Below are 18,984 nucleotides of genomic sequence, written 5' to 3'. Positions count from 1 at the left end.
ATTGTGCTGTGTAGAAGTTTGTAAAAAGGAAGATGTTGAAAAATAAATGCACTTTTGGGATAAAGAAAACCAGTAAGCCCACTTTTTATCTGGACTGCATTTCAAACTATTTATAGTAGATGGTTAACAAATTTCTTGATCAGCATTGTATGTGTTATTGAATTACCTTAAAGTACAAAGATACGTCAAATAACACATATTGTTTACTCACCAATGGTAAATACATATAAAAGATGGTAAGTGGTGATCGATTGGGCACTTCCACCATCATTAGACCCAATAGGTGAATGACAATATGAATGTAAAAATAGAAAAGCTAACTAATGAACAAGTGATATTTGACTCCAGTTGTACCTATAGAAACCTCTTGGCCGGTACTTCCGGTAGCAAATAGTATAGAAGGGACGCCATTAAGATTCTTGTCATTCGCTATTGGGTCTGATGATGATTGGAGTGTCCAAATTAAATCAATCAAAACTTACCATCTTTTATCTGTATTTACCGTCTTATGATTAAACAGTAAGCCTATTGTATAAGTGAACATATATGATTAAAAATGCTATTTGACATGTTTTTGTACTTTCAGGTAATAGATGGTTTATATATTTTATCTGTATTCCTTCAATATTTTTGTAAAAGTTATCTTGCCTGTGGGAACGCTTGTAGGTGGCTATGACTGGTTCATAAATATGATAGTCCAGTCAATGAATGATCCAAAAGTGGGTGTAGAGTGCGTGAGCAGGTAACTAAGCGATTCCTTCAGAAACTTGTTCAGGGGGCTTATGGTGTTAACATACCAAAAGTCCTGACTCATAGGTGGTGAGTCAGGGGGGTGGAGGAAAGAAAGGGGGGGGGGGGTAAACGTACGCATTTTGGCTTTTTTGATTATATCTCAAAAACTATCAACTTTTTGTATACTGTACTAAATTATAAAATTGAAGAAGATTAAATTTCCTACAAGAAAATTATATAATATGTTTATTTTGGTTAAACAGATTACGAGTTATTACTTATTTAATTAATATCTTATTAAAATACTCCTTCCATAAGAAATACATGTAAATTAGTATGCGAAATGGGGCAAATCCTATCCGCCCAAAGGAAATATAACCGATATTCTGGAAATGTTGACAAAATTTCCAGTAATTTGACGTTTTAATCATAATAATTGTTCCAAAATTAAGGCAAGGGCGAGGTAAAAAAATTTTCGTGTTTCGTTGTTTTTTATTAAGAATTATGAAAAAACCCTCAAATCATCCCGTTTTTAAACGCTTACCCTCGCTTTAATTTTTGACAAAATTGTATGATTAAAGTGTCAAATTGCTGGAAATTTTACCAAGATTTCCAGAATATCGGTTATATTTCCTTAGGGCGGATAGGATTCACCCCATTTCACATACTAATTTACATGTATTTCTTATGGAAGGAGTATTTTAATAAGATATTAATTAAATAAGTAATAACTCGTAATCTGTTTAACCAAAATAAACATATTATATAATTTTCTTGTAGGAAATTTAATCTTCTTCAATTTTATAATTTAGTAGGTATAGTATACAAAAAGTTGATAGTTTTCGAGATATATTCGAAAAACCCAAAATGTGTACCTTTAACCCCCCCCTTTCCCCCCTCCACCAACCTGGCTCAACACCTAGGAGTCAGGACTTTTGGTATGTTAACACCATAAGCCCCCTGAACAAGTTTCTGAAGGAATCGCTTAGTTACCTGCTCACGCACTCTACACCTCATTCCTTGACTGGACTAATGCCTACTTCTGTGTATCCAAAAGTCAGTACTATACCTACCTACATACAGGGAAATTCACCAACATAAGTTAAAAACAAGCAAATCACTTCGCAATTTGTATAATTAAAAAAATAATGAGTCGAACGGTAATGTATAAATACATTAGAAAAATATTACAGTATATACAGTGAGGTTGATATTACAAGTCAAAACACATCCATATCGTCCACATCTATATCTAGATAGTCGTCGTCATCGTCTTCGTAAGTGATGATTGTTCGACCATGATTCTCCCTCCTTGCTATTTCAGTCTCATCTTCGCTGCTTGCGAGCGCACGTGATGGTGGTGTGTCTTGGTCGGTCGCTGGCGAAGGCGGAGGATTGGTTACGTTCAGTTCTACCTCCCCCTCTTCCAGATTATTGCTCTCGGCAACCTCAGCAGGTGATTGTTTCGCCCCCGAACTTTCCACACCAACCATGGTGTTCAAATTTAAAAGTTTTTCTGGAACAATTAAAACTTTTGTTAAAAAATTGTAAGAAAACTCAGAGGTTTTAATATTTTCCACCCAATGAAAGCAAATAGGCTAAGTTATACCTTGGCAATTATAGTTTTAGTTAAAAATAATGATATAGAAAGTGATTTCATGGGATACTAATTTAAATATGTATTAACTAGATCCATCTATAGGATTTTGTTTAACAAATATACATGACATCACAGATATGGGTTAAAACTGCATATATTACATTTACAAAATTTAATTGTTAATTTATGGACTCAGTAGTAGATATGTCAATATCCTTGATGACAAATATCATCAAGGGAAAAATCAACCACAGTTGCTAAGGTGAGGAATTAAATCTATTTGTTTATTTAAAATTGGAATTGACGTTAATTTTTTTAAGTAGTTTGGCAAGTCATAGTTTTTAACCGTTTTAAACATAGAGCTTTAGGCACGATTTCACCGAATTCTCGCTAACGATGGTTTAGTTAAACTTCGGTTAAAACTAACCGATGATTTAAACCACAGTTAAGGAAATCTGATTTCACCAACATAAACGAGTCAAAACTAACGCTGGTTTTATAAACGAGAGTTTAGAGTAAAATCCAGGTGGCGGTGGCAGTGAGCTGTCATAATACCGGGCTGTTACGGGAGCAAGTAAACATAACCTAGAAAATAAATCAGTGTTTATGAGGTAGTGAAAACAAAACTGGAGACAGCAAGCTTACAGGAATACAATAGATTCTGAGCAAAATAACAACAGAAAGCAAGAATAAACACCAAAACAATTAACATAATTAAATAAAGGCAAAGCAATGTTGATCAAACATATTCGAGGAACAAATTGGTTGAGTTTTGCGGTCGAGTCAAGACTCAAAATCCAACTTTTTACAGGGATGTTAAATATTCTGTTCACTAACCAGTTTGGTACCTTTGAAGTAATGAAAAAAACTGGAGTCAAAAGAATTACAAGAACGAGACACAATAAAGATAACACCAAAATAATTATTTTCTATAAAATACTAGCACAATAATGACAATTTAGGTTTAGATTTTGTATTACTTACGTCTGACCGAACGCAAAACAATTGTTTGGACGTTGGGTTAGGGTTGCCCAAAGCCGGGAGAAGGAAAGGGGAGCCTATTCTTTCGAACAATGAAATAATAAATTTGATCTACAGGGTGGCCGAAAAGTCCCTCAACACAAAATTGCAGTACGTATTAAAATGTAACAAACACGACTGATCAGCAAATATTCGTTCGTAAGGAGTAAGATCGGTGAGAGAAGTGAAGAAGTGGGGAAGAGAATAAAGCCTTACTCTCCCTTCCCAACCACTGCCACATCCCTAGGACGCGGCGACACCCAGTAGAGAGTAAGGGCGGCCTTTGCTTGAGTTACCCCAGAAATGCTGAAACGAATGAGCCAACGAACTCTGAGTCGAGTGAAGGTTTGCCGAGACAATGGACGTATACATGCCGATGTTTTGGTCTAAAAATGTTGTTCACTTGGTGTACTCCACAGAAAATTTATGATTAAATAGATTTCTATGGATGTTATCAACACCAATCGAATTTACTTTTAGTGTAATGTAAAGGGACTTGTCGGCCACTCTGTACTATTTGTCTTAAAGTTAAAGATATCATCAAATTAATATTTTATTTATTTATGTGTTGTGTGTTAAGTGTCATACATGTAAACCAACAACGAAGCTATACAAGCGGATTTTTAATGTGCATTCCTGGACTGTATGCTTGACAATGGCAGCTCGCCGAAACATGTAGCTTCTACGAAAGTTACAATTTGGAACTGATGACAGGTAATGCCAGAGCCATCTTGATTGTTTTCTTTTTCTTTTGACGATTGTCATGAACTTTGTACTTAGTTTTAACGACAATAAAGCATTTCATTTCAATATAACCAATATTAGTCATTATTACAGTTCTGGGGCTACTACAATGAATTTTAAGAAAGTATGTGTCGGATTGCTGAAAATGTTCATGTTATAGAGTGATATAGTTAAATCAATCTTTATTACCATATAAAAACAAATACGTATAATTAGTGCGTATTCATAATAAAATAGGAGGCGATGCATTCTGTAAAAGACATGTAAAAACTAAATAACCTTAAATAGGCTTATTAAGGATTTGATTTACAGAGAGTTATCACAGATAATTGTAGAAAATATGAATGAGTTATCCTGGTTAAGTAGGAACCCATTAGCAGAGAACTATTCATAAGCACCGTTCAGTTAAACTAAACCTGAGAAAAGAGTTCAGGGGCTTAACTCCAATATTCTGATCCAACAAATCACTTATAATTAGAAAGTATATTCTTTAGAAAATTATTTTCAATCATTTCTCATCATTCTATTATTAAAAGCAAAGTCCCTAGTCTGACTAAATGGGTAAGCCGCATTTTCACATTTTTTGTTTAAGCCGCCAGACTAAATTTCCTAGGTAATCTACCTGAATTTTATTCCTTTCCAGGAAACTCCCTTATCTAGATTTTGTGTGATAAGATTTACCTCTAATCAAGGTCTCTTTGAGATCTTGTAGTTTCGCCTTCTTTTTCCTCCTATAAGCTCTTTTCCTAAGATTTTTTACAACAGTGAGGTCATCTGCAAATATTTTCTTCATATCTTTAGATTGTATGGTGTCATCTCGTTTGAGCATCAGCAGATACACTCCACCTGATGTGCGTCTCCTTTCTTCGTTCTGTGGACATCAAATCAAGCTTTATTGTCACAAAAACGTTTAAGTACCATAGCTACTGTAAGAAAGGGGATTAACCCCGTACCCACGGTGCTCATCTAAGCAGACACTCTGTTCACATTACACTTAGTCGACCAGTTGGTGTGAACAGAGTTGAACAGTAGCATGCGCATCGATTTACAAATTCCTTTCCCAGCTGATGTGAGCTAGGCGATGACCGGTAGGGCTGACTTCCAAGAAACATCGTTAACCTATAAGCCACACACCCTATCGGTAATCAGCCAATGAGAAGGGCTAATGAAGAAGATGGAGGGGTGACGAGTCTTGGAGCTGGAGGACCTGGAGAGGACAATCGAGGAGATCACCACGGGCCACCGGAGAAAGAAGATCAAGAGTTTGGGAGTGCGTGTATCGGTGCGTGTGCTTCTGGGACAATTAACAGTATGTAAAAAGAATAAAATATATAACTAAAGTTTTGTCAAACATACAAGTCATGTAATTTGTCAGTAACTAATTCTTTTAAATTTTCAATTGATTTTCTTTTCTTGTAAATTTAACATTGTAAATTAATTTATCTTATTATTGTTGTTTTTTGTCTTTTCAAAGTTTTCTTTTGTTGTTGTTACACTTTGTAACTTTTGTTGTTTTTCTAAATTTAAATTGTTGTTCATTACACGTTGAGTAACACCCTTAAGCAGTATTATGTCTCATTAACCTAACACCTCTTGACTAAGCTAAGCGAGTGAATCATTTTAGGAAACTTAAACTTAAAGTGAGGCATGGGACTCGCATGGTGGAGGCAGCCGCACGGCGAAGGCTGTCTTTGCATTTTAACTAAACAGTAACGATCATACATTTATTTTAATAAATTATCTTGAAACAAATTATATGACTTGTGAATTATTTTAGTTTATTTATAGTCAATTATAGTCACTTAAGTTAATACAGGGAGCGGCAGAAATATCTGACGGTTTTCAAGCGAGTACCGTCCGGCAGCCAAGTGGAGGAGGGTGGTGGGGAGCGGCTCATTCTCAAGGCCAAGTGAGACAATTTTAGTCGCCATAGAGCAGTGGACCGGTATACATCGCGCGTTTGTCGTTGAGGCGTATTTTAAAAATGGCGATTTTGTTGTTGATAGCAACGTAAGTTTCGTAGGCATTTTAATGTGGCTCGTGGGGAACCTATCCCATCCCGAAACGCCATCAAATTGTGGGTGGATACCTTTAGATCCACAGGATCAACTGCAAAACGTAGGCCTACAGGCCGTCCAAGGTCAGTGAGGACGCCGGAGAACGTGGAGCGAGTGCGACAAACTGTGCTAACGAGCCCGCATCGCCCGGCGCGTGGACAAGCTGCTGCTCATGGCATGTCTGAGCGCTCTATTCGACAAATTTTGCTGACGTTTTTGGACGATTGCTATTTTATATGGGTGAAAGTGAAGGTCTGAGTGCAAAATTCGTCGAGTAGAGCGGTCAGACATGCCATGAGCAGCAGCTTGTCCACGCGCCGGGCGATGCGGGCTCGTTAGCACAGTTTGTCGCACTCGCTCCACGTTCTCCGGCGTCCTCACTGACCTTGGACGGCCTGTAGGCCTACGTTTTGCAGTTGATCCTGTGGATCTAAAGGTATCCGATTGTGTTTCGGGATGGGATAGGTTCCCCACGAGCCACATTAAAATGCCTACGAAACTTACGTTGCGTATCAACAACAAAATTGCCATTTTTAAAATACGCCTCAACTACAAACGAGCGATGTATACCGGTCCACTGCTCTATGGCGACTAAAATTGTCTCACTTGGCCTTGAGAATGAGCCGCTCCCCACCACCCTCCTCCACTTGGCTGCCAGACGGTACTCGCTTGAAAACCGTCAGATATTTCTGCCGCTCCCTGTATCAGACTCACGAATCGTAAAATGTATAGGGTGTTAGTTTAAGATAAAACTTAAAGATTATGAACAAAACAATATAGGCCACTAACTCAAATAAAAACACATATCTTAGCTAGGCTCATAACTCTTATAAAACCACCAAATGTAACAATAGCTTATGTAGGTTTGTCACATTACTAAAACTTAAAAGATAATTTATGGATTTAGATTTTGAAATTGTTAACATTGACATATATAGCTTAAACAAAACTGAGGCTTTACAACTAGCTTGTCAATATAAAATACAACTCCCACCCATCCCTGAAACCGAAACCCTAGCCAATCTAAGAACAAAATTAGCTTTCACTAAAGATGTTTTCAAGACTGCATTTAGACATCCTAGTTTTGCTGAGGCATTAACAGACTTGTTCTTTAACAACATACTAGAAGACAAAACAAAAGAACAGTTTAGAGATTTGCTAAAATTCAAGAAAATACTTCAAGAACCAACATATGACACTATAAACACTTCTGACGACCAAACACAACCTGAACCTGAACATTCACAAAACCTTTATGAAAACAGGTCAATAATAGAACACGAACAATTGTTACATAGCTTTAATTCGTTAAACTTAAATCAAGAAACCCATCAAAATCACAACCAACCAGAAACCCCTAACACATCAACACAAATCGTATCTCAACCTAAATCATATATAACCAACAAAAACATGGCTGATGAGTCAAAAGAGAAACTTCCCCTAATAAAAGCAGGCACATACTCAGGTCTTCCTTCAGAAGATGTACATGAATTTATTCAAAAATTCAATATTGCATCAAGGTGCAACCATTGGTCCGAAAAAACTAAAATTGAACTTTTCCCCACACACTTAACGTCTACCCCGTATAAATGGTTTGCACTCTACAAACATGAAAACAATGAAACTAGTTGGGCAAACCTAGAGTCTGAATTTATTAAAGCATTCAGCCCAGTTGCATTAATTGATGACTTACAGACGGTCCTTGAAAATCGAACACAAGGAGAAAATGAATCTCCAATGCAATTCCTATACGAAATCATTCACTTTTCCCACAGAATAGATCCCAATATGAATGATGAAAAAATAATAAAATTCGTAATTCAGGGAATAAAACCGGAGATTTGTAATGACCTAGTTAGAATGGAAAACAACTCACTTAAACAGCTAAACGAAAATCTGCTAAAAATTGAATCTCAAAGAGCTATTAGGAATAAAAATCAGAGAAAATACCAAACCTCAGCTGAACGCGTTACCCTAATAAAACCTCAAACAAAGTCGGTAACATATGAAAATGACGAATTAGACAACTTAAAATCTGAACTTAGGGACATAAAAGATACATTGTTAAGCCTCAAGGTCAAACCTGATGAAACAAACTACCCTAGGGACAATACACACAAAGAAACTTATCATCGTTCAAGATCCACACAAAACATCTCAAAACATCAAAACATCTTTTGTCTAGACTATGGAATAAGAGAATGTCCGATAAGCCATGCAAATTTAATCCAAAAACAATTCAAGGTTTTCCATTCATAATTTCAGCTGGGCATTGGGCACCCTGAAAAATGATCTGTCCCTTTAGTTCCAAGCTCACCTTAACTATAAGGTTTACTTTATCTTGAAAACCAAACAAGTGGTATCTATATGTTTTAGATTTAACCATTGACTATTGGATACTGAAGTAGACATCCCATCTACATGAACCAGCTGTCGCCAATTTTCTATTAAAAATAACCTAGTTATGTGAGCCAGTCACAGAATAACAGTAGTGTCAAAAATTCTTTTTTCTACCTTATTTTTTTACTGACATAGTTGATGGGTCCTAACAGTTGCTTACAATAGTTCGTTCCATCAATTTGACTTGGTAAACAAGTTTGTGTATAGACTGAAATTAGTAATATATATTATCACAATCTTGCGGTGGCTCACATCAACTATGAGGATTTTGATCCTAAATCTGGCGACAACTTTAACATGGGTACGGAATGTCTAGTTGTATCAATAGCCAAAAATTTAACCCTTCATCGATGGTACCACGGAGCTTTCCTCCAGGCACATTTTTTTATGGATAAATATGTGATTTCACCATAAGGCAGCTTTAGAAGTAACAGTACCTCACTAGCATCTTTCTAGAAAATGACAAAACATTTTTGATCTCACACTTCCCCCGTAAAACCCCTATTAATCAGTTGAGGCCTGAAGAGTCAAGTAGCATGGTGCCCGGCTCCGTGAGTCACCAATGGTGTTGTTATTTTTATTTGCTATATATTAAAAAAAATATGTAATTGTTGATTTTATGTACACTTTTATAGAATCTTATAAATTATTTATTTATAAACAATTTACAATAGCTAAATAAACCCAAAACAGCTATAATGAAAAATATTAATATAAAGTGATGAACGAAAAAAATACAAAATGTGCTTATAAATAGGCAATATAAAACCAGTGATGATAATAGTAGAGTGAATACAAGTTAATAAAAATGGACAATGTTGTTGAAAATTTTACTTATTTTGTTGTGCACATACATGGTTTTAATACGTTTTTGTAATAATATATATAATTTTATAAATAATTGTTGATTTCATGTACACTTTTATTGATTATGGTTTTGATACGTTTTTGTAATAATATTTGTATGAAAAAAATGGTTTGTCGATGTTTCAAAACCCGGAAAAAAACTCTGTGTGGCCTCGATTGTGTTGTTTTTGTTAGCTGTATATTTTATAAGTAGGCTTATGTTCAGTAAGTGTTTTAATAAATTTCATGAACAGTTTTATTGATTATGTAAGGTTTTGGTTTTAATATGTTTTTATACTGATTGTCCATCCAATGTTTCAACACCCGAAAAAAAAACTCAGTGTTTCACCGATCAGGTTTTAAAATCAAAGACACCGACGAAGGGTTAACTAAACAACCTTAGCTGCAGAAAGTGCCGCTGCTTAAAGGGTTAAACTATATATAATCTAAACAATCAGTTTACAAAATTTTCCTAACTGATCTATTTTTACGTTTTGAAGTATATTCAAGTATATTTTCAAACCAAAATATACAAAATAAATAAATATATACATACCATTAAATATATGCCACCGTTATCTTCAATTTCTTTGGTTATATTATAGAGTTCGATAGCTTTTTCTTTTCCAAGCACCAAAACAATATTTACTGCAAAATAGATTACACAACTTCAGCGTTTAATGACCAATAAATAAGTGCATTTTTTAAAATTGTATTTATTTAGAAATAGTTACAAAATTGTACCTGTTGAACAGTTAACATAGGTCCAAACCAGAAATGTCAAATAATGAACATTTAAAAAAAGTATCAGACAATAACAAAGCTGTGTTGAGCTAACAATATCATTATACAATTTTTACAAACTAACTGTCAATGTTGCAATTAATTGAATAATGAAAGAGAAATTGGATTTGGATAGTGAAATATTAAAATTTAATTTTTATAGTGTAAAATATGTTTCTTGTGCCAGATTGGACTCTTTCTTTCTAAGTTATGCCCGTTATTCTCACAAAAATCAAACTTGACCTCAAAACAGTAATTTTACTTTGTATTGTAAAACACAAGAAATTGCCTTCATTACTTAGCTATTTGTCTCACACTTGCCCTAATATTCTTTCTAGGGTAATTCCATACCAATCAACTAATTTTACCAATTTAATTGAACCTCGACATTTCAGATTTGGCTGACAGGTTTGTCAGGTGTTCTACCCACCAACAACTAGTTTAAATGTGAAATTTAACATTTTTCTGACCTTTGATTTTTCAATTTAACAGGTTTAAAAATCTCAAAAAATTACGGTTTTACGATTGTTTCAAAATTATGTAACTTAAAAACCATTCCACCTAGAGAGCTCAAACATGCACCATTTTGTTAATTTTGAAATCCCTTTTATAGCTTCACATACAACATGAATGCTACAGAAATCTCAAAACTGAGAAAAAATCCTATAAAATTATTTTATCCTCAAAATATGAATGTACCTTTGAACTTTGTTGTAATAACTATATGTGTTACGAGGGCCATTCAATATACTTATTGAATTTACTTATACAAGACATTGTTATTATTGCTCAAAAACGGTATATTGAATCAGTACAAAACTTTGGTTACTTTTTAACATAGTCCCAAGCAACTTTTTTACACTTGTCCCATTTTTCTGATATAAAAATAAAATTCTTAAGGTTGATCTTGAAGCTACTTTTGCACTTGTCTTTTATCTCTTCATTGGATTGATTTAATATCCCTCGTAGACCATCTTTCAGGGGTCCAAACAGATGGAAGGCTGATGGGGCGAGGTCGGCTCTGTAGCGGGGATGTGGAAGGATCTCTCTTCCCAGTTTCTGAAGTTCTTCTTTTGTCAGCTTTCAGTATGCTGTATGTAGACTAGGGGTGTGCGATGCAGCATATTTTTTTCGATTCGATGCATCAATGCGATTCAAAGAATTTTGATTCGAATCGATGCGATTCGATGCTGCACGGCATGATTTTCTTTAAAAATTAAATACAACATGTGTTTCTGTAATGGATCCTTTACCTTAAAAAAAGTTGAAGTAAAAATGTACTAAAATAAAACTATGAACAAGAGGATAGTTGCTGACCTAACCTCACTAATGGACACTGCTAATTTTATGGTTGGCCTAAGGAAATTCACCCTTCACTAACAATTAGAATAAGCCTATATATCAATAAAGCAATCGTTAAGTTTATTATTATTGACATGTATTAAATAAAATAGAGTTTATTTTATGATGTAGTAAATGTGAAAATTGTAACTTAATTTTAACATTTATATTTGTTGGCTTTCTTTACTTCTGGATCATTCTTAAATCAGGATGAACAAAAAAAGTTGATAACCAGTGTTTACTGTCTATTTGATACATTATTGCATGCTATGAATAAATAGATGTGAAATTAAAAATAAAGATTGAAATTAATAGAAGTGTGTGTAAACTAAAAAGTTCAAAGAGATCAGTGAGGCCTACCAAAAAGATTATTGTTATTAATTAGAACTTAAATAATATATAATGTCATTTTCTCACTATTTATATCTTCAACATGAGTTAAACTATGAAAATAAATAAGTCACTAAGTCTAGCTGAAAACACATTAATAAACTACAATATCTTTTAAATACAGAATAATAAAATAAACCACATTTTAAAAACATTTTATTTCCTAACTTTTTGCCTTGAACATGGGTGAGGAGGCCAACATTTTTTTACTGATTATCAACAAAAATTATAAATTATGATTTCACGAAAACCGCTGATGAGTGAGCTGTGAAGAGCAGACAGTAATAGAATGACATCACTACCACAACAACTCAACTCTACTGCGAGCGTTTAGTGTAAAGTGAAGCACCCCCTCCCCCTCTCCTGTCTAACGGGACAAGGGGTAGGAAAAGAGAAAGTTTATCAGAATGGCAGACTTGCCCTTTGTAAAGTCTGGTTGACATGCCCTCCCTCACCCTCAGTCGCTTGCATAATTCTACTAAACAAAAGTTTCTGAGTGTTAATTTAAAAATAAATGTTTGAATTCAATGACTAAAGCATAGATCTGATGGAACTTTACTCTAATTTATAAATGGGCTTATCAGAATTTATCAGCCATTTGTCAGTTTTTTCCTTTACTTTTATATGTAAAGATATCTTTTAATTTAGCCTACAAGAAAAGAAAGAATATGTTTTGTTTGGGACTTAAATCTCCTTAATAAAAGAGAAAAGACTGCACGTTTGATACAATTAATTTCAATAAGTTAATGTGCAACTATGCGACAATTTTTTCTAAAAAAATCACAGCCTACAGTGTAAAAGAATCGTGTGCACTGTGCAGCAAAATATGTTTCTTCAGGTGCTTTTAACAAACATTCCATAGTTTTAAATAATAACAAAAGTGTTTATGTTCATGATGATACCAAGAGCAAGGCTGGGCAGAGTGGATTCACTGTGAACCAGCCGGGTAGACGTAACTACAACCATAGATAAAACATGCTCCCTTGTGTCACAGAAAACATTTTACTATAACCCAGAATGCCAACTGCATGGTAAAAAGCATTAAGTGTTTTGAGAGAGCTTTGCCTGTCAATCGTAGGCAGCGCCACCAGCGTTGCTATGCTGAGTGCATGGCAACGCTGGTGGCGCTGCCTACGATTGACAGGCAAAGCTCTCTCAAAACACTTAATGCTTTTTACCATGCGGTTGGCATTCTGGGTTATAGTAATATGTTTTCTGTGCTTGTGTTGGTTAGTCTATGCTACAACTTAAACTTCCTTCCGTGCGTGAAGGGGTGGCAACGATCGATTGGAACAATCAATGTTTTGACCCAAAAATATTCATATTGATATATAATCGGAAAAATTGATGTTTTATTAAAATATTATGTAAAGCCATATGTCAAGATTTAGTTAACTGACATAATTGAACGTCAAATCTAGGTCTTTGTAAGACAATAGAAATCACACCGCTTTAAACTTGTAACCTAATTTACTCTTTATATACTCTTTATAAACAAACACATCCTACCTATCGGTTCTCGATATTTATCAATGTATCTCTAAACCCTTCCCACAATAAAACACGTCATCAAAGCAATCGTCATTTGCTCCATTGAAACACGAACGTCGATTGGCTGACATGACAGTGCAGCGTGGCCTCTCGACGGGACCGCGCCGAACTTGGACAACGACACACGCGGACAACGTTAAAGTTGGACAGATTAAGTTTCCAGGGTTGTCGTTTGCGTGCAACATGGTGCAACGTTACCCTTGGACACTTTTGAATGTGTCCAGATTCGTCGTGTCGTGCAACGCCACCCCTGGACAACTTAAGAACTTGTCCAGGTTCGTCGTTTGCATGCAACGTTAAACTTGGACACATTTGAATGTGTCCAGTTTCGTCGTGTCGTGCAGCGCCACACCTGGACAACTTAAAAACCTGTCCAGGTTCGTCGTTTGCATGCAACGTTAAACTTGGACACATTTGAATGTGTCCATATTCGTCGTGTCGTGCAGCGCCACCCCTGGACAACTTAAAAACCTGTCCAGGTTCGTCGTTTGCGTGCAACGTTAAGCTTGGACACATTTGAATGTGTCCAGTCTCGTCGTGTCGTGCAACGACGAATATGGACATTTGTCTCAAGTCTCTTGTTTTGGGACCTGACTGTACATTCTACCTGTCAAAGTCCATTGTTTGGGATTTTGACCAAGGCCCCACTAGAAAAACACGCCATGCTGAAGGTTCATGACGTCACACTAGTGGATAGATTCACTGCAATATCCAATATGTAAGATAAGTTTCTCTCAGTTAGTTACTGTTTTTTGGCTAGGATTGAAAGTTTATATTTGGAATCTCTGATATTTCTCATAATTAATTTTACTTATTTAAGGTGTTCATTTTTGTGTTTGAATGCAAGCAAGACACTTCTCTCGCTACAATAGAAAGCCTAGTGGTAAATAATTATTAATTCTTCCAAATACATTTATGAGCTATTTAAATGTATGATCAATTGGCCAGAAGTCAAACAGCATCTTAAAGTTTTAGTCTCAAATGCAACAGCTGTTATGATCTGGAACTAAGTTTATATTTTCCACTACAATTTACTTACAAATTCTAATAACCAAAAAGCTTTTAGTATTTTGTTAGCCATTTCGTGACTGACACTTTTGTATGCTGAGGTGGCCACTTGGCAATGGTAGGTTTAAACTACTAGGTGGCGTTTGCAGAAGCATCCACAAAATTGAGCGGAATCATCAAGGGTTCATAATAATATTGTTTTTGTCATACTACATAAACACAGTCGTTTTTAATGCATGCGTTGCGGGTCACTCTTTAGGGAGTAAGAATCATTTTTAGCCTCTATGGAGTAAAAATCAGCTGTTGTCAACTCAGTTGTAAATTTCTATTGTAAACAATTGTATACATCGAAAATATGTATCGATTAATGCTTCGTAACCATTTTAACCTACAGTCTACAGTCTCTTCCCATAGCATTTTAGCATTGCAGATACATTAATCAATTCCCACACTCAACACTGCTCACCTTTATTACTTTCTTCACCACCCCCTACGTCCGTGCTATATCCGTCCTTTGCAACGAGAGAGAATAATTATTATGTTCCATAGATATACTGGATGAAAAGAAACAACGAATAAATAAACACTATTTCAATAGATCAGCAGCCTGATCATTTTCAAATTACTTTTCGTATAAATTTATACGATATAATGAAATAAATTACGTTATACATTTGAAAATTCCAATATTAAGCGTATTCATAAGAATAACGTAGAAACGTTAAAGGCAGGCAGGGCAGAGCCCTATAGGAGAGTACTCTTATGGAGAATAAGTGAACTGTTGTTGTTTGCTTGTTTATAAACAAAATTTGATCAAATTTGGAAAATGTATTTATTTATACTATACTGTCAACATTGAACTATACAAACACCTCACAGACTTCCCTGTAGCAGCATACATAAAAACTCGTTAAACTAATGTTATAGTAATAGGGAATAAATATTTCATTTTTAAGGAGATATTTTATTGACAACTCAGTCAGACTAAAGTAAAGTAGCTTTTAGCATAGATAAAACATACTCCCTTAGGCCTTTTAGTTATAGTTATAGTTCCGTAACGGTTTTGCAAAGTATTACCCGTAGTGGATTCACTAACGATCTCAAATACACGCCTGATATGTTGTCATTGTGTATCACCGCTATTTTGCTGCTTTGTTCAAATAATCCTCAAACTAATGAGTTTTATTATTTCAACCTATGTAGGTACGATATGTGATCGTAGGATACGATACACTGCACATTGTGAAACAGGTTTAGTCGAGCAGGATCCATTTACACATACCGTAATTAAATAATCCATAACAATTTGACTGCTCTATTGCAGTTGTTTCGCCACGAAAACGTTAAAATATAAGGCATCTGTTTGCTTCATTTTGTTAGTTTATCCATGTTAGAGGTTGACGACTGATACGTTCAATCATTGAAAAACCAAGGACAAACTCCCAGACAAAAACACTCCACATATTTCGTTTCTATAAACCATTAACAAATTTTGATTTCAGCCGCAGCTCCATATTGCAAATGTATGTTTTGAAGATTCAAATGTGCCAAAAACAATGGACAGCTAATTACTATTGAAGGGTACTAAAAATCACTTAAATATGGCAGTTTTAAAATGAGCCTTAATTAACTTTTATACGACAACTAGCTGTACCCGTGGGCTTTGCCCCGTTTAACTTCTTAATTTTCAAGATAAGCTCGTTCGCATAGTTCAATCACGTCCTGGTTGAAGTTCGTTCGCTACGCTCACTCACTTTTAGGTTGGAGCTCGTTCGCTGCGCTCACTTTCCTTCGGGTTAGCTTGTTCGCTACGCTAACTCGCCTCCAGGTTGAAGTTCGTTCGCTACGCTCACCCACCTTTTGGTTGCAAATTAGCTGTCATAAATTAAAAAAATAATAGTGCTGCACCCTGTTGGTAATTCTTGTAACTTTAATGCTATTGCACATCATAGAACAGAACCAACTTGTTTAATTGAAACAGCTGTTAAGATTAATTAATTCCATTTAAATATGAGTACTCATAAGGTTAACATGGGAAACCCCAGAGCCACTGGGGCGGAGCCCGAGAGTCCGACCAGAATAAAAACTACTTAGTTTTCCTATTTAATGCCTAAAGAATCAGTGTACCAAATTTCAGCCTCCTAGGTAAATGGGAAGTGGGAGAATTAGTGATGAGTGAGTGAGTGAGTCAGTCAGTCAGTCAGTCAGTCACGGTCAGTCAATGAGGGCTTTGCCTTTTATATATATAGATTATCAATACGTATATTGAACAAAAGCTGTAGATTTGAACCATCCATTTGGGACACGGTGTATCCAGGTCCCATAGGTTTTATTTTTTTATTAATATCCAGCAAACATTTACAACGACCAAATAAACCTGCAATTAAATTTCCGAATTTATAATGTCCAATGTGTTTCGCGGACTATGAGTCACTACAACACAGTGTATTAGTAACAGTGTGTTAGAAAGAAGCCTTGTAACAATAAGGCGTATCACGGCATTTCTGTTTTAGGAAGCTCATTCAGAGTTTACCAACCGAGCGAGACTGAGAATTTGATGAGCCTGGTGTACAGTCTGTTCAAAAACTAAGAGTGTCCAGGTTCGTCGTTTGCGTGCAACGTTACCCTTGGACACTTTTGAATGTGTCCAGTTTCGTCGTGTGGTGCAACACCACCCCTGGACAACTTAAAAACTTGTCCAGGTTCGTCGTTTGCATGCAACGTTAAACTTGGACACTTTTGAATGTGTCCAGTTTCGTCGTGTGGTGCAACGCCACCCCTGGACAACTTAAAAACTTGTCCAGGTTCGTCGTTTGCATGCAACGTTAAACTTGGACACATTTGAATGTGTCCACTTTCGTCGTGTCGTGCAACGCCACCCCTGGACAACTTAAAAACTTGTCCAGGTTCGTCGTTTGCATGCAAAGTTAAACTTGGACACATTTGAATGTGTCCATATTCGTCGTGTCGTGCAACGCCACCCCTGGACAACTTATAAATGTGTCCAGGTTCGTCGTTTGCGTGCAACGTTAAGCTTGGACACATTTGAATGTGTCCATTTTCGTCGTTGTCTGCTTTTATCGTTGTCTGATTGAGGCGGTGTCTGCTTTTAACGTAGTCCACGTTTAACGTTGTCCAACTTCGACATCGTCCCCCTCTCGACCAATGAGAACTCTTGTTACATACTTTGATTTATCTTAGATAGTCAACATTCACCATTCATTATAATATTTCAAAATCGACATGGACTATGCGTATGATGTTTATCAATCAATAATTATGTTATAGTAGCACTTAAAACTTCACTTAAACTTTTAAACTAGGTAGATAGTACAGATATAATAATATGGATCTACTTTTTCGTGCAATAGGCAAGTACAAGCCTAACCCTCTGATTTCGACGATGTGTAGTTGAATCTTGAATCTAATTTTTCTAATGATGCGTAATGCAGGGATGAAACTGAACATTTAGACAAGTTTAGGTTATTTATTTTGTTCTAAAAATAAAAATAATACATTTAAAGGTCTGACTTATTGATACAGACATTTTTTAGTATAATTTTGTGTTGAGCACACTCGCGCACCGGTTGTCTGAGACTGAATTCTGACATCTTGAAATGTAGATTGTATTGTGTTGTGCAATATCATCTGCCTGCAGAGAGAACAGCTGAAGCTAAGCAAGGACACTTAACACATTGGGTGCGGCGGTATCCATATGGATACCTGGAGTCCATCACGTAGAGGCGGCGGTATCCATATGGATACTTGGGTCCTCCTGAACTTCAATATTTTCCTGTGGCTCAGCCGTTTGATATTTCGAACTAATACTTTGTAGCCACCTGCGTTGACACAGTTGAATGACCGTGGTGACCTTGGTTTCTATTTTTGTCGCGTTATCAGTAGGGGGGGCGGGATGGGGGTGGGCGAGCGCGCCACGTGCGTTTGTTTACGACCCTTTGCAGAATGTTTCCACGTTAGCGTGTAGTGGGTGACTTGCTTTTTGTTGTGTTGTAGGTTGGTAGTAAAATTTCGCCATAAAATCCCCGTCTGGCAAACTTAAAAATCAACTTTTTGTCCCGTCTTTCTCCCTCCAATTGTTAATACGATGGGACCGGCTACGTTCCAAGCAGTGCTGCTATATGTGAGTGTTTAGCGAACTACGTCGACTCTTGTTATAAAACAGGACATCACCGCACGTTATTTGCTATTCGTCATACCGAAATATGAGAGCCAATCACCTGGCAATCGGGTTTGTTCGACGCTGCGGGCTGCGCCGCACTGGGGCTACGCCTGCTGTTTGATGGCCCGCAGCGAACGTGTTAAGCTGTTTTGAACTAAATAGTGTTCTAAGTTGGCTACTAAAGTTGTTAGCGTGATTACAAAACTAATAGCTATCAAATATTTAAATGTAAAAATAAAATATCTATCCATCCCTGCCGGGTGGCGGAATCGGGCGAAATCGATGTTTGTCAATCGATTCTTGATACCGATATTCCTAGTATCGGCAAT

At 36.1% G+C, this 18,984-nt stretch overlaps 1 protein-coding gene across 1 annotated transcript in view; it reads right to left on the bottom strand.

The window, feature by feature from the left end:
• Nucleotides 1–1,849: 1,849 nt before the first annotated feature.
• The window catches only part of LOC128996997 (phosphorylated adapter RNA export protein-like), a 36,936-nt gene continuing 19,801 nt past the window's right edge, over nucleotides 1,850–18,984 (bottom strand). Inside the window, exons 4-6 of the mRNA XM_054422568.1 lie at nucleotides 9,959–10,050; nucleotides 4,778–4,967; nucleotides 1,850–2,248 (exon numbers count right to left, since the gene is read on the bottom strand). Of these exons, the coding sequence (XP_054278543.1) occupies nucleotides 1,953–2,248; nucleotides 4,778–4,967; nucleotides 9,959–10,050 (578 nt within the window). The 3' untranslated portion in view covers nucleotides 1,850–1,952. The remainder of the gene's footprint in view (nucleotides 2,249–4,777; nucleotides 4,968–9,958; nucleotides 10,051–18,984) is intronic.

This window comes from Macrosteles quadrilineatus, unplaced genomic scaffold, assembly GCF_028750875.1.
Source record: "Macrosteles quadrilineatus isolate MER2022 unplaced genomic scaffold, UCM_ALF_1.0 Scaffold_6__1_contigs__length_79288215, whole genome shotgun sequence".
NCBI lineage: Eukaryota > Metazoa > Arthropoda > Insecta > Hemiptera > Cicadellidae > Macrosteles > Macrosteles quadrilineatus.
This window is presented reverse-complemented; position numbering and strand designations above follow the sequence as displayed.